Below are 16,883 nucleotides of genomic sequence, written 5' to 3' on the forward strand. Positions count from 1 at the left end.
TTGTGTGAGATAAACCAGCCAACTCGGATAACTCGCGTTCCCTTCAACTCCCAGAAGTGTCGTTATTGCTTCCTTCGTGTATTCGCTCATGTTATCACTAAGAAATAACTGGAGGAGATTGGGAGCAGCTTTATAAAACCCTTTCTTTAAGTGCGATTTTCAGAGAATCCTTTTTATTTTTTTTATTCTTGTTGTTGGACGCACTGCTGTACTGGTGGGTGCTGCATACGAGCAGCCTGCCTTCCCTCCTGCACGCTGCGCAGCCTGTACCATCCAGCAATCTGTACATTTGGCAGGAAGATGAATGCTATCGCCGTCCCCATCAGCCACACACATAAAAGCACACAACATCCAGCAGGCGCGCTGCTTTCACAAAATAGTTTTATTGGTAAAAAATAGAACTACTTGCACAAGCACATTGAGACAACTGTATCAGAACTTGTGAACTGTTTATCATCACAAATATGCTCTGGCAAAGTAAGAAGTGCTAAAGCATCCACAAAAATAAGCTGCAGTTATCAAAACCATAAATCAACGTCTTGGTACAGGATACGCAGGAGAGCTTAACTCTTTTTAGGACCTAGTCACTTTGCACTCTGGCCATTTATAAGCTAATGAAATCGCGTGCTGATGATCAAGCTGCACAGCCACAAAAAAGAGAGATTTTTAGCTAATTTTTTTCCCTGCATAATCATATCAGACCGAAAGACTTTCCCTTTTTTTCCAGAGTGCCAGTTGTGTGATGTACTTGTCCTGGTCCAGAGAGTTTGAATGCTCAGCCATTTGAACCGAACTGCTGTCAAATAACGTAAACGTGCACTGACTAGTCTTCTTATAAAGAAGATATGATATGAGCGTGGTGTATCTTATACTGAACCAGTGTGAAGGAATCCCGATCCTTCAGTAGGAAACCTAAACGTATTAAAAATCTAGACGCTTGTGTACAGTTGTCACAGACCTGCAGTAAACCGGAATTCCTGAAACAAGCGTTATTTACTTTTCACTCGTCTTCCTCCTGTTTCGTCTCGCTGTGCTTTGGGAAATGAGGAATAAAGAGGATTTAAAATAACCCTCGAAAGCCGCACCGGACTGTACACAAGCATCCAGCTGATTCGGACGAATCACAAATCCATAAAACATTTGCTAATGTAGAATTCATGTACAAACAAGTTGTTAAAAAAATAAACAAAAAGAACTTCCGATATTATTAAAACGTGTCATCATGAGACCATTTGGCACATTCTCAAAACACATAATGTGTCAGTATTACTTGATGACTTGGCACATTCTTTACTTTGTTTATTGCATTGGTAATGGTGCCTGGGCAGTGAGTCGTTGTCAGGAGGCCAGTTCCTTTGGGAGCAGTCTGAGCTGGGCAAGAGGGCTAAACCGGGGCGGGGCAAAAAAAACAACCCCGCGGGGCCACCGGCAGCTCCCACAGCGAATCCCGTGGTGTGCCGGCAGCAGCCTGCAGGTGGCGAGCTGGGCTTAGCCATCTGCTCTCCCCCAGGAAGCTGCATTCTTATGAGAGAGAAGGAGAGAATGTGCAGTTCTATACATCACTGCCAAGGCCTGTCTCAAGCACAAAAACAATATTCCTCCCATCTTCTTACCTCAGAAAATAGAGCGCACGGTAACTGTGAAAGCGTAGCTGCAAAACTGACACGAGTGCGTCTCAGAAGGACATGCTTTCAACATGCATCAGTGTTCTCTTGTCAGGAATCATATCCTGACACAAGCAGGACGGGGAGATGGAGTAAAAAAAGACGAGGGCGACTGGTAGGTAAACGAGGACAGTCTGGTGGATGAAATTTAAGACACTGAGACCCTTCTGCAGGTGCAGGCTGGTAGTGTATGCGCATTGCTGACGTACTTGAAAAACAAGTCGCATATGGAGAATGACTCAAATCATTTTTAGCCTCTTGCCACACGACTACCCAGTTGGCTGTGACTCAGGATTCCTCCTCTTATCTGCTTTGTTTTTTCCTCTGTGCCACTGCACCATTAAACATCTGTTCATCCATGTGAGACCGCATGCACGGCATAGACACCATATAGGGGTGTGTTACAAAGAAGAGCCATTTTCCAGCCCCCCCCCCCCCCCCCCCCCCCCCCCCCCCCCGACCAGGGCTTCTGCTTCATGTCACTGGTTAATAAAGGGGATTAGTGAAAGTAGTGTGAGCAGAGGCTCTGATGAAAGCTTATGGCATGCCATGGCAAGAGAAAAAGATGCCCCCTACCCACCCGCCCACTCAAAATAAAACAACTTGACTGATTGACACGCACATACCCCCAGACAATGCTTGAATTCGGTTTCCATGGCAGTGTGGAGGTGGATGACAGGAGAGAAAAGCACATGCAAAAAGCCGGCGTGTCGGAGTGTTTACTGCATACGAGAAGACGCACAAGTGCATGTGTAAATGTGTGGGCGTGATCGTCTGGGATGGATCGAGATGGGTAGCTGCTACTTACAGGCAGACTGTTTTTGTTTGGATGGAAATATGAGATGGTCCACTCTGCTGCTGAAGTATTGGATCACGCTCTTTTCAATTTCTCTCCATCTCTCTCATATTTCCACCTGCAGAGAGAGACGCAGGCATCTGTTTGCCTGCATTTTCTCTCTTAAATCCAGCCCAGCAGCCCACATCTACTCCTGACAGTCCTCTTTGAACAGTTACAGCAGGGTAATGTTTCTACAGCTTTTCAGGCACAGGCATTGTGTGGCTATGTCTCAGTCTTCTACCAGGCATTCCACTGTATTTGTACACAGGCTCCACACAGCATGCTTTAGAGGCAAAATATCAACGTCATTCTAGTAGCTAACAAAAATATGCCCATTTATTTCATTAGTCAATTCCATGTTGCATTCTAGTGGACAAGCATAGGATAAACTACAATGGCTTGCTATGTGAGGGTTTCCACCTACTGCTCTTGGGCTTTATATTGCCTGTTTTATCAAATGAGACGAAGGACTGAACGATTGTAAATAGCAGCTAAATAATCGTATGTTTTTTCCTTCAATTTAAACCTTTGGCGAGGAAAAAAAAAACTCCACTCAAGGCTTCCTTATTTGCTTAATTCATTCCGCAGGGAACTCTGTGTGATTTACTGATGAAGGATGTCTGCGTTTGGTTGGCAGCTTCCGTCAGTTCTGCAGCACCTTATCCTGGTATCCTGGCTCCTTGCACATTCACGCCGTTTGTTCCAAGGCGCTGCTCAGGGAATACCTCAACTGCTTGTGCTTGCAAAACAGAAAAAAGAAGATGGAGCAGAAGGAAAAATGTGATTTCAAAGTTGTTGCTCTCCTCCTCCTTTTTTTTTTTCCCCCTCCAACTCCATCCTTGAGTAGATCCTAGTGCGTAGCCGTGATGTTTCCCCTCGGGCTCGTCTCCCTTTGGCGTGCACAGCACTGCGTTATTACACGTAGTCCTGCAGGCTGTAGCCCGTCTTATTGTCTAATGGGGAGAGAGAGCAGTACTGGTGCTGGAGCTCCTGCTGCTGCTGAAGCAGCTGTTGTTGCTGCTGCTGGAGAAGCAATTTGTCAGGGGGGGGCAGCAGGACCAGATCCTGGGGTCCGTGTCTCTTTCCCGAGCAGGACATACAGAAAATGGACCCCCCCACAAAGAGGAAACCTGCGGAAACAAAGGCAACGTACACGGCACCTCCAGGCTCAAACTTATTGCTCTCGGGAACGCTGGAATCCAGGAAGTTGGTGATGACCTCATTGGTAAACCAAGACGCAGGCACCAGACACAGAAAGCCTGCAGCGACGAAGCAGCCGCCGCTGGCGATGGCGGCGTGTCGCTTGGAGCGCCGTCCACCTCCCCAGCGCGTGCATTTTAGTCCCAGGGAGGCGAGGCAAAGGCCCATGGCAGCCAGTACGCAGCACAGCACCATAGTGGTGCGAGCAGTCTGCAAGTATGCGGGTAGTGAAAGCACTGAATACTTAAGTGTGCAACTAAACATGCCTGTGCTGTACCATGTGCAGTCCATCCACAGTCCCTGCATCTGGGAGATAGCTGTGATGATGTTGGAGCCCACATCTGCGCTCACCTTCCAGTTAGGCAGCAGAGTGGCCACCATGGCGCCCATGATGCCCAGCAGAGCTAGGACGAATCCAAATATCTGCATGCCCGTGGATGCCATGCTGCTTTTCAAGTCGACGCCGCTGCCGCCTCAGCCGTTGTCCTCTCCGGGCAGCATTCACCCCGCTCCGGCACCGCTGCTCGTGGACCCCCGCCGCCTCCCTCCCCTCCTTTGGTGGTGCACCAGCTGCCAGTCAGAATCCCCCAGTTCCCCGGCTCCTCAGCTGCAGCTCCACTGGGCTGGAGGAGAGAGACGGAAATGAGAAATTCACATCTCATTCACCTCACACAAGCGCAGACTTTTTTCTTTTTCTTTTTTTGGCTGGAAACAAAGGACAGCATCAAGCACTGGCGCTAAGAGCTGGCTCAGGCTCACTGTAGGTAAGCAAAACACCGCCGGTCGTTGTGCATGTGTGCTCTACTCCTCTGCTTTTACAGAGCTACTGTCTGTGAGGAAGATGAGTTTGTGTTTGAGGTATTTGCCATGCTCAGTAGTCACAGTATGTGGACTCTGAGCTGCAGTGCCTTCACTCCACTCACACAGTCGACTGTATTTTCTACCACTTTGATTTCAGCGCTGTTTACCGAACAAACTGAGACTAGCCTTTAAAGACTTGCACAGCCTCATCTAAAGCTGGAACACCAATTATTATTTACTCGGTCGCAGAAATAAACTTTGAAAATAAAGCTTTTTTTTCTCTATATTACTATTTTATTTTATTTTTTTTATTTTATTCACATTTTTTAGTCGGACCTCCTGACATAACGGTTTTTCTCATTCACGGCTCGTTCCAGCTTGTAATGAACAGTAAACGCGGGCCACTTGTTTCCGTTTTGTTTCCCGGTCCAGTCTGAAAGAAAGCAGCGCTGTGGGAATGATCTCTTACCCCGGCTGGTGCAGAGCTGGCGCGTCACGGTGTTCGCAGTGATTCCGGTAAACACGGCAGGCTTCTGAGGGGGCGAGGAGCACGATTCATCCCGGACCGCGGAGCCGTTCGAGCCATCCATTTCCTTAGCAACAGAGCGGAGAGACCACACAGGCTCGGCCGGAGCCCGGAGGAATAACCGGAGCTCTCTCGCTCTCTCGCGCGCGCGCTCTCTCTCTCTTTGTGAGTCGCTCCTCGCCGGTTTGTGTGTCTGCGCGTGCGTGGGCTCGCGCGTTGGAGCAGAGCGGTCTCTGCCTCCCAACTTCAAAGACGGCTCAAACCTCACAGCTCCGCGCCGCTACTGTACTACCGACACCTCCTCCACCTTCGAGCAGCCAGAACAGGACCGGAACTACTTCTGCCGTTTCACTCGAACCGAACTCCTTTAATTACTGATTTCGCGTCATTTTCACTATTTTCTACATTATTTATCATTAATTTCACTAAACAATTACGTGACTAGTCATATATAAGTTATATATTTACATGTCTTAGGTTTATATACAAAAAATGACTTTTGTCCCCTAGAGAGAGCTTCAGTAAAATAAAACTGTCCAAACATCAGATTTTATCTGGTTATTTATTTATACATTATTTTTGTGAATTTGTTTTTGTGTTAATATTTTAGAACTGATTACAGTAGTGCATGTTGTTACAGAGTGCTATTTGTTTTTTGTTTTTTTATTTTACAAAAGGGTCATATTGGCATATAAAGAGTTTATGAAACAATAACAGGGAGAAAAATCCTTGTGCTATGCAGTATAAACTGCCCGGGGCTTTAAAAGCGCCTTGTTTGACAGAAACCTGTACATTTCCCGTTGTTTCTGGCTGTATAATAAGCAGATTTTTGTGTCGTGCAGGATTAACTTAAAGACCAGTTACAAAAAAAATGTGTGGCTCGTGGCTCAAGCATTTATTAAAAGATACCAGAAATCCCCCCATGATGGGGAAAAATGCTGCTAACTAACAAAATAAAATGATATTCATCCCATTGTTGCACTGAGCTTCCTAGTTAATCATAATTCAGTGCTGCTGTTGTTAAAATGTATGCCTAAGTAATGGCTGAGAGGGCTAGATAAGATTTCCAATCATAGCCTGACGGTACCATGGGGAAGGGTACTCTAATTAAGGCAGAAGAAATAGCTGCTATGATTGTGGCCAGATGAGCTGGTCAGGCTTTGGTATTGTGAGGCTTTGTTTTTCTAGGTCCAGAGGCCAGAGGAGCATGTGTATCCCGCCATGCCAAAACTGACCCTCCCCAGAGCATCATCTTCATCAGCATCAGTCAGCAGGATGCTAAAATTCACAGCTGCTCCCCTGTCTTTGCCCGTCTTTCCTCCCTTCCCTGTAGAGGACATAGAACAACAGGGGGAGTGGCTACTGGCTAGGACGGCCTTGATTCATGAATGACAAAGAGGACAAAAGAGCGAGAGAGGAAGAAAATCAGGCAGGGTTTAATAGAGCCGATATCCTGATATCCTTGTAAATGCAGATGTGCGTTGCTCTTATTTTGCTGCAAAGGCACAAAAACGTCCGGCTGTGGGAAATAGTTTTGCCAGTCTCCCAACTGCAGTACAGGCCAGGTATTGGAGACGGTGATGCGTGGTCATTACGTGGAGATGGTTTGGTAGCAATTGATTTGTTTAGCTATTGATCCGGTTGTTTATTTCTACCCAGCCTCCACTGTTTTTCCTGTAAACTACCCCTCAGAAACCCTGGTCTTAAAATGAGATGTGGGGATGGTGCACACAACATTAGCTCCAGTGTGATGCCGGTGTCGACCTTCGGCGCTACATTCTTAGAATTCCTTGCGGGACGCACCTGCAGCGAGATGAGAGATTTTCCAGTTTTCTACACGCACACTGCAGTATGGCGTGTGTGACCTGTCTCCTGGTAACTGATGAGATCTTAAGTGCTGATGCTGCTGTTGTTCGCTTAGAAGCAAGATAAATAAATAAATAAATAAATGCATTATAGAGGGAATGGATGTAGCGGGAGAAGAGCAAAATGCAGTCAACAAATACCCAGTGGGTGCAGATGTGACGCTGTGATGTGTGAAGATTTTGTGGGCTATTATAAGCGTGGTCCCTTTTTATTTTATCACCTTACAGCAGAGCTCTCCAGCGTTTCTGCAGCGTAGCTGTGAGGCGCTGCTGGCCCAGCCGTGCTCCTTTTTGCCCGCGCGAGGGGCTTTTATCGTTCACTTTACGTTTTTTTTTTCCCCGTTTTATGTCCGCTCTTGCGTAATTGGTTTTCAGGCTCATCACCTTGCAACAGCGATTTGTTCACAGTTCCGATGCAAGGTGTCTTGCGATAGCTGTGATGTTGCTGTCACTGCAATCTTGTTGCAGAGCAGGGTCCAAGTCTAGTTTCACCCTACATAATATGTGCAAACCCGTCTCAGACAAAACATTTCTGACATTTTGTAAAATTACCAGCATATTAAAGACTCTCTTCGGGCTACACCGTGAAGCAAGTGGCCGAGCCTGGACTGACGTGTGTGAGGCTTTTAGTGTCCCGTATGAACTTCTTTTTCCCATGCTATCATCATTTACTGGCACAGTAAATTTCACATTTTTGGGCAAAGTTCAAGCTTTTCTATGACGAAAGTTTCTCTCCAAGGAGCTGATCTTGTCAGAGGCTAGGCTGGAGTGTCTCGAATGTCCTGTGTGCATGCCAAGGGCCAATTTCATGGGAAGTATGCTGGGCTGCCTGCACAGGAAGCCCTAAGCCCTTCCTTCTTAAACCCCTCAAGCAATATCAGCCTGGTATATTCAGTGGCATTGACTGCTGCCTTCTCCTCTCCGAGAGGCTGTCTGCCTCCTCTGATGTAATGGAGGTTGTCTTCCCAAGGTATTGTCATGATTAATGCAGCTCTTCCCTCTTCGGTTGCAGGATCTCCGTGAGCTTTTGTCTCGTGTATTCCCTGGCTGTATATAGCTTTCTTCCATCCCCCAGCTCTTTCTCCAAACCTGCCATTATGTAAGTGTCGGAGGTTCAGGTAGTGTAGTGGCTAGAGCCCGAGGGCCCCTGCCATTTCATCTTGGCTACGCTTAGAGGGACATGACAAATTACTGCTCACACGCAATTGGGTAAAGTCACCAAGAAAGACACATCGGAGATGGAAATGGGGGGAAAGGAGAGCAAGAGAAGGAAGCTGTATAAAGTAATAGTGCTGCTTTTGGAAGGTCAAACACATGAAATATAGTAAAGTGCAAATCTTTTCATGCAGATGTCCGATTATTGGGTCAGAAAAAGGTCTGAAGTTGAGGACGAAAGCAGACATGACTGTTCAGAACGCTCGAACCGAATCACTGTACGCTTCATAAAAGGCGCCATTGTTGGTTAATCGGATTATTTGAGTTGCCATATTTGGAATAAGAAGCAGGTTCAGAGTTGGTGTAAATGTTTGAAGTCGTTGTTTCCCAAATGTAATCAAGTTATCTGAATTAAGTGAGTCAGAGCGAGAGGAATGTTCATGAGCTGGACTAAAGATCCTTACATAACAGCTCAAATTGGGCTAATGAGTCGCTTGTTTATTTTTCTTCTTCTCCTAAAAAAAATGACTCCCACAGTCTGGCCAGCCTGTGTGCTCTTCACAGGTGATCCCCACTGCTACCTTTGTACAGCACAGGGTGAGGGATAATGGGCTCAGAGGGGGTCGGTAAGTCTGGGATATGCTTCACAGAGAGCATTGAAGGCATGTTCACAGCGCCTCGGCACAGGAGCCAGGTGACGGCACGTGATTTAAGATGGATTAATGGCAGGGAGTGGGACATATTACAGTGGTGCTACCTAGTGAAGTCATGTAGCAAGGCCACACATAAATCAAACGGGCAAAGTGACTTGGACAAGCTGATGGCTGAAATGCTGCTGCCTGTATAGTCCCAGTATCGACTTTTCCCTTGCTCCTCTCTTAAATCATGAAGTGCGGAATATAAATGGCCTAATTATTCCAGCAGAGAGTGAAATTAAAGACGTTCCTTTTTATTGCTTCTTCCTAGCAGATGGTGGTCTGATCTAGCGTCACCAAAGCACCCATACAAGTGTTTTTCCAAATTCCAGATACAAAGTCCTGACTGAATTTCTGTCGACACGACAGGTGGAGACGGCGCCTTTCATGATGCAGACAAAATACCGCAGCCCCGCCGCTGGGTGCCCAGGACGGCTCGTGGCCTTTGATTGTAAAATATTCTCTGTGTAAATGATAAACTCATTTTGAAGAAGATTTAAGATTAATTGTTTATACCCACGACATCCTTTGTCCCTGCTCCTTATGCTGCATCCAGTTTGAAGCATTCCCGTACTGTTATAGCGCACAGCCTTCAGGGCTGGTGAGACAAAGAGTCTCCACTGCTGCTGTCCCATTAAAAGCCTCTTTGGCAGGATGCTCAGCAGCAACCAGGCATCTCTGGACTACACAGGGATCTATAGATCTGATATGAGATAGAGCTGTGGTTTACAAGCGCTCCTGAACGCTACATCTGTTTTTAAAGAAAAACAACAACTCTAAATGGCTTAATTAAAATCCTTTGGTACCCTTGGACCACTTTAGCTTTCTTCCCCTAATTATCAACACCAGCCGCGACTCCCGGACAGCACGAAGCAGCTGACAAGGAGAGTGAATCACACAATCCAGAGATACAAGCCACATGGGTGCACGAGGAGCTCCGCGGGGCACGTCGTCACCACAGGAAGACTTTGAACGGAGTTGAATTAGATGTCATTTTATTTTACCCCCGTTAAGCGTGAGAAGGGGGCGCTTATCCTTAGGGGATGTGTGGTTCACATGTTTGTATTGCCTCGAATCTTTAAATTAACATTGCCAGTCATGCACCAGCACGCTTTGCTCCTTTTGCAGCTTTTGCCATCTCTGCGGTTCCTCCCAGCGTATACCTGAATAAAAAGTCATGTGAAATTACAGATAAAAGCACTTAAGGACTACGAAATGTGTTATTATTAAGAATAGCACTCTGGATGTGTGTCTATGTAGCTCCCCTTTTCGATGTGCTCGAGCAGTCCCACTCAGTGCTCCCTCCTGAGGGAAGTAAGGCTATTACCGACTATGGAAAGACTGACAGGCAGCTGTTGTGCTCTGCTGCCCGTAGTCTGCCTGAGCTTTAGGTCCCCACGCAGTGCAGTATCACCCTGATTGTGCAGTATCTCCTTTAACTATAACTTACAGAACTGGCAGCATCATGTGAAATGTGCTTGAACAACGATGTCCTTCTTTGCGCTGCTAAAGCAAAGATCTGGAGATTCAGAAATAGTCTTTTTAATGTATTTTGGTTCTTTTGAGCTCATCATGACATTGAGGAGATAAAGAGAGTTAGAGGATGCTTTACAGGAGAACAAGTGAAGTGCTAGAATAGAACGTGTGTACGTATAGGTGCTTGAAAGTAAAAGATCTGAGAGTGAGAAAGATGCACTCTGCTGGCTCAGACGCGATTACTTCATCAGTATGTCATGTTAGCTTAGAGCTGACACAGGAAGGATCAGGAGGAGGCTGCCAGAGTGGAACTGGAGCCGAGAGTCCCACCACCAGTCCTTAACTGGGGTTCGCTTCAGGTTCCCGAACGGGGGTACCTAAAGGGGGTTTGTGGTAACACTGTAAAGACTTCAGCTGACGTGAAATAAAAAAGTGCGTCCCTGGTCTCTCCGTGGGCAGCTCTGGATCACCTCCAGTATAGCTGGTCCTGCTTTCTCCTGCATCTGCGGTGTGCTGGGAGGTTCCAGATTTATGGATTTTATAGATATTATTTATTATGTTTGTGGTTTTCAGATATTTTGCTACAAGTAACAAAAATAAATTAATAGTCAGATGTATTACGGTGTAACACATGGCCTTATTCGTTTATTAGGGACTATGGGGCTGGTGTTGATTTAACCTGATTGGCTCCTAAGGTTTCAAACTGTTGCTGTAGTTTCTCCTGAAACGCTCGTGGGACCATTTGTCCAAATGTGACCTTCAAAAACAAAAACATTTCCAAAATATCTCCACCTTCCTGGGCTCCACCGAACCCTGGAGTACTTTTCTGGGACCTTCTTAAGTGAGCTGAAAGCAGGTATATGCGATTTAGTTCCCGCTGAATCATCCATGGCTGCCTGCATCGCTGCATCTATATATGGTCGGTCCTCAGTGGAAATGTTAGAGGCAGATAGTGGGATAAAGAGATGCGCTCTACGGTGAGTCAGGCTTGCAGGTATTAAGGAACTCGGTGGTGAAGCAACAACAGAGACTCAGTTTCTATGGTCCATTGCACAGGTGTTACTGTGGCAACTGGAACTAGCTCGCCAACCAGCCGTGCTGCGTCATCTTATTTTCTCCCTTCTCTCCTTCTTTTATCCCGGAGTGTTGAGCCCTTTCCCTCTTTCGCTCTCTTTGTCCAGCTTTGTATCTCTCGTGCCATTTGTCAGGAAAGCTTGTTTTTTTGGCACACTTGACATTCCCCCTCTGATCACACCTGACTGCTCTTTTTCTGCCACTTTCTTTCACCACATTCCCATGAGCACACTCTCTGCAGTCTAGTTTTAAGGTCTGTGCTAACCCCCCGCTGTCTGGATTTCCTCTCGTTGTAGGTTGACGTGGGAGTAGTTCACTTCACCCCCTTGGTTCAGCCCCAGATCCAGCAGCCCTTTCAGCTGGTGGAGAAAGTCGTCAGGAACGTTTTCCAATTCCGTAGGAAGCACTGCCATAAAGGAGTCGAGTAAGTACACGTTAACCTAATGAAGCTTGTAGGGCCTCGATCCACTCTTTCCCTCTTTTTACTTTTTAATCCATGCGTCATTCACATCAGTTATTCTCTCTCTACATTTTTCATGTCTGACGGCAACGTCTTCATCTCATCGTTAATTAGAGTGGCTTTATATATTTTTTATATTCACCATTCAGACAGCTTTTGAGTGTTTCTCTAACCAAATCTGAACATTCGAGTAACTTCAGAGCAGCTAGTAACAAAGCCAGACACCCACATGCGTGTGCCCATCGCCCCCGTGCCTGTTAGGGAAGTGTATGTAGGCCCGGATAACAAAAGAGCGCTGGCTGTTTGAAAGAGAGCAGCAATTATGAGTCACTGAGGTAGCATAGGAAAACGAGGAAGCATATTTTATGTAACTGCCGTGGGTCGGTGGCAGCAGCACCAAACTGGGGAGGCGGCACCAGCACTCGAGCACCTAAAAAGCATCTGCAGATTGTGTGGAGCTGGCTGTCACTCGCTAACCTGCAGCGAACGAGTCCGCAGCAACATCTGAGGCAGGGACAGCTTTCAGGGTGGGAGACGGCAAAATAAATAAAAATTAGCAATTGAAATCACAGCTGCTCTGTTTCTGATTTAGAAACTTTGTGTGAGTTTAATGGCAGCCCTGGACTATGCAGTGTGGCTGTGGAGTAAATTAACAATTCATGAGGACTTTGTGTGATTTCAATTAACTTCACCGATCTGGAATAATTGCTGAGGGATAATTTCTTTCTGTTTGAACTTTCTGATGCCATTAAACTTGCATGATCATTAAGATATCAAAGCGGACTAAGCGCAGGAATCTGTACTCTCGTGTCGTCGCTTTTTCCCCACAGGAAGTTGTTCCCTGAGGCGCGTCGTGTTGAACTGACACAGGAGATGATGCAGCAGGCCGACGTGGACCCCATCCTGCGCCCCACAGAACTCACCATACCCCAGTTCAGGGCGTTAGCAGATGCCTACGCTCGTCTCTGCGCTCACGAGCCCGCTCTTCTCACCTACGAGTTCAGAGAGGAGCTCAGGCTGAAGCACGTTGCCAGAAAAAGCAACACGGCATCATCGCCTACACTTACGGACGCACCGAGCGGCGTGGCAGTGTCCTCTGCAACCCCGCTGAAAAAATAAAAAGCATGGACACCAAGAGAAGGGGACTAATAGCTTCTGTTAGCACAGGGAGACAACAGTCTGCTCTTAGCTGTGACATTTCCACCTGGCATAACCATGCATTTTTAAAGCATTTCCCCTGCACACACACGGCAATTTGGTATACAGGAAATACTGGGACTCACACACAGGATCCACACAGGCTTTGGCTCAGCCCCTTAACCATTTCCTGGGATCCAACAGCTACCAGCAAGTCACGTGTTTTAGGGAGGATGAAGAAAGGCGGCTAGTTCGTTCCCCACAGAAGCTTTTTAAGAGAAAGCATCTCTTTATGTCCCAGTTCTTACTTCTTATCCATCTCACATAACACCTCATCCTGTGGGACTGAAAGAAACAGTGTTTTCAGGATGATTTAGACAAGGAGAACATGGCAGCTCCATATTCAGGCCACTTTTATTCCTTCCAGTGTGTATTGCTCAGTCTCTGGGGAGACGGCGCTTTAAGGGACAAAGAGTGCTGTGAATTTGTCAGCTCAAGAAAGACTCGTCATGCAAAAGGAAGATGGCTGCAATTAAAATATTTTTTTGTTCAAAACTTTTTGTGTTGCGTTCTGTGGGCTAATGGTGGGGTAAGATGTGCTTGTAGTATAACTGGAAAATGAGGCAAAATAATAAAATCTTACAAGTGACTGTTGTTTGTTTAATCAGAAGTATGAATAAATAGCAGCGTGTGCAGTGTTTCTCGGTGAAAGCATTGTAGTTTTAAATATTCCTCTATGAGCAGACTGTCACCAGCAGAACATGGCAGCGCTGCTTCCTGCCAGTATGGCAGATGGCGTGCTAGGGCTGAGTAGTTGCCAGAGTTAGAATTCACTCAGTTCTGATGATAGGTGGGTGATAATCGACAGCCACAATCAACAATCCGCATGACGTGCAGGAGTGATGTGATGCGCGCCGTTCAGTCTGCTCAGTCACCCCAAAATAAACTGCTCTTACGATAAGCTTTTATTTTGGTAGATGACGGCGTGTGGAGGAGGACTGAAGGGTGAGGAATTGCATCACGCAGAGGAGGAAGATAATTAGCCACTAACAAGATGCAAGGCTGCGGTCGTAGAGGCATTTGTTTGGTTTGTCTGATACCTTTGAGCATTAGTGTACGCATCATATCTCAAAGTCAATTATACTCTGAATAATGTACAGAAGCGGCCAATCAGGCACCGTGTCCACCACAGCTGTGTGAAGACCGTCATCCCGCAGCTACAGGTGAGTGAAAACTTGATGAGCTGGTCAGGAAAGTCACCTGTTATATTTTTGGATCAAAAATTTAGTTTCATTTGGTCTTTAATTAGTACACAGCGTCAGCATGGCTGCAGTAAACTTAGTACTGCAACATCATGCTACAGTAAAAGTAGATAAATATTTATCTAAAAAGAAATTATGTAATTTCTGCATCCAGCTTATCAAAGTTCTTAAAATGTGTATATTATTCATTTTTAAATGTGGGGCTGGCTGAGCTCGTGTTGGGCACCTGTATGAGTTATGATCATAAACTCGATGGTTTTGTTTTTGGACAGTGTCTGTAGTGCTGTTACTGTTACATCATCACAGTGTGATTAAAGTTCAGACTTTCAGCTTTAATTCAACGGGTCTAACAAACATTTTGCATGAATTGCATGCTTTTTTGTTTTTCCAGAGGCTCAAAACCTATTTGACAAACAGGATTATTGTAATAATTCTACATATAAGGATTGTTTTTAATACTAAGTAATTCCTGCCTGAAGTTCAGTTGCTTTTCCTTCTGGAGATGTCCTGCAGTCGCCTTCAGGTGCTTGTTTGTGGGTTGAGATCAGGTGATGCTGAAGAATATCTCATTTCTATGGCTGTATCCCAATTCAGGGTCTGCAGCCTTAAAGTACGCATTTCAAGGCCGATTACGTCACAGCGGCGCGCCGAAGGCTGTCCCAATTCAAAGGCTGCTCGAAATGCGGCCCTCAAATGCGTCCTTCATTTCCCTGAATTTTAAGGCTGTGGCAGTGTAGACTTCGTGGCCCAACATATCCCAGAATGCATAGCGCGGCGATGGGTGTGGATAAATTTGCACAAAAAAAGGGCGGATGAGGAGCGCCCGAAGAGTAAACTTTAAGTACTGAATATTATGTCACTTATTTATGTGCAAATGTTTAATAACGAAGAACATTAAACATTGCTGTTGGCCACATGTCGGCAAAGTTATGTGACATTAGTGACGTTTGTACGAACTTGGTTTTAAAGCCTTTACTTTAAAATGTACGCCGTAGAGAATGATCAAAGATCATGTAGAAACAAACAAATGAACAAAAGAGTTTCTCCTTCATTTCTGTCAGAGCTATGACACGTTTCCAGCTGTTAGTATCATGGTTGCTAGGCAAACTGGGCAGCGCAACGGAGGCTTTTTTTAAAAAAATTTTTTACTTTATTGACAAACAACAGTGTCAGCGCAACGGAGGCTAGACCGTCCCATTACACAAGCCTCGCACTTCCGGCCTTAGCGGTCTTTGAGTACGCGGCCCTTGAGGATTGTTGAGGCTGCGTACTTTAAGGCTGCAGACCCTGAATTGGGATACAGCCTAAGTACTGAGAAAATCTTGAGTTGCTTTTGTGGTTTTCTTTGGCTCATTATGCACGTGCACTGTGAAGCTCTGTCTGGTCAGTTGTGCAGCAAGTTCCTCTTGTAGACTCAATACGCTTCCTGCAGAGTGTTTTTGTCTTGGTTAGATGTTGTAAAGTTGTTCTTATTAATCATGGAAATAATTCTGTCATCATGCACTTTAGCTCCCTACTGTGCTCTCTGCGCTCTTTTGGTGTCGCAGTCATTGTTTCTAAGATTTCGTTTTCTCTTCAGCTTAGTGTTGTCATTTCGAGAGCTCCAATGAAAGCTGCTTAAAAAAGTTTAGCACCAGTCAGCTGCAGATCTTTTATCTTCTTTTGTCATGAAATAACAAATGAACTTCTCTCACCAGGTGTAGTATTTGTAGCATGCAGTATTTGTAGCATGCAGTATTTGTGTTGAACTCCTTGACTATAAAGCAGAAAGTCTGCACTTGGGTTACACTGATGTACAGAGGCTAACTGGAGTGAGTCTATTTTCCACTGATAGTAATGTACATTAAAGTAGTAATGACACCATTAATAATAATAATAATAATAATGGATTGCATTTATATAGCGCTTTTCAAGTCACCCAAAGCGCTTTACAATGCCACTATTCATTCACTCTCACATTCACACACTGGTGGAGGCAGCTACAGTTGTAGCCACAGCTGCCCTGGGGCAGACTGACAGAAGCGAGGCTGCCATATCGCGCCATCGGCCCCTCTGGCCAACACCAGTAGGCGATAGGGTAAAGTGTCTTGCCCAAGGACACAACGACCAGGACAGAGAGCCCGGGGACCGGCGACCTTCCAGTTACAGATACGCTTCCCAACCCCCTGAGCCACGGTCACTGACAAAGTCCTGCGTTTGAAATTTTTCACTTCAGTAAAAGTGCAGAAGTGTTAAGCAGGCACGTGCAGAAGGGGGGGGGGGGCTTGAGCACCCGCCCCTTTCCTGATGTGTGCCCAAAGTGCCCTTTTGTTGAAGCAACTTTAAAAATATATATATATATTTATAAAAAAAATTTATGTGTGTGGGCGTGCGGAGTCCTGTCTGTGCCCCTCAACAATAATGTATACTATTAGTCACAGTTTTGCTAAATAAAAGGATCTGGCTTGCATCAGTCACATGATCACTATTAACCCAATGATCGCCCTTGACGGCAGAACGCGCTGGTTACGAGCCGGGAACGAGCTCACAAAGAGCACGCGCATTTTTTGCGGTCCGGAGCTGTAGGAGAAACACAAATTACCTCAGAGACACAGACTTACTATATTTCTTCCATACAGACTGATGCGACAAAACCAGTAAGTAGGTGTACAGCGTACACTGTAGTGTGTAGCACACAGGAGTATTGGCTTATTATGTACACGTTGGTAAGTTGTCTTGTGGCAACTGACG

General features: G+C 45.9%; 2 protein-coding genes across 2 annotated transcripts in view; one reads left to right on the plus strand and one right to left on the minus strand.

Moving 5' to 3' along the window:
* Window positions 1-16,883, plus strand: part of tfb1m (transcription factor B1, mitochondrial) — a 34,037-nt gene that overhangs the window by 13,647 nt on the left and 3,507 nt on the right. Inside the window, exons 7-8 of the mRNA XM_085442488.1 lie at window positions 11,591-11,718; window positions 12,585-14,114. Coding sequence (XP_085298614.1) covers window positions 11,591-11,718; window positions 12,585-12,873 — 417 coding nt within the window. The 3' untranslated portion in view covers window positions 12,874-14,114. The remainder of the gene's footprint in view (window positions 1-11,590; window positions 11,719-12,584; window positions 14,115-16,883) is intronic.
* LOC146685805 (claudin-20) lies at window positions 365-5,349 on the minus strand. Its single transcript, XM_085442489.1, has 2 exons — window positions 4,973-5,349; window positions 365-4,325 (listed from the first exon to the last, which is right to left on the minus strand). Exon 2 carries the CDS (start codon window positions 4,144-4,146, stop codon window positions 3,418-3,420), a length of 729 nt encoding a protein of 242 aa, XP_085298615.1. The 5' UTR covers window positions 4,147-4,325; window positions 4,973-5,349; the 3' UTR covers window positions 365-3,417.

Source organism: Copadichromis virginalis, linkage group LG19 (assembly GCF_057382275.1).
Source record: "Copadichromis virginalis isolate Kocher_CV1m ecotype Utaka linkage group LG19, C_Virginalis_male_GT1.1, whole genome shotgun sequence".
NCBI classification, from domain to species: domain Eukaryota; kingdom Metazoa; phylum Chordata; class Actinopteri; order Cichliformes; family Cichlidae; genus Copadichromis; species Copadichromis virginalis.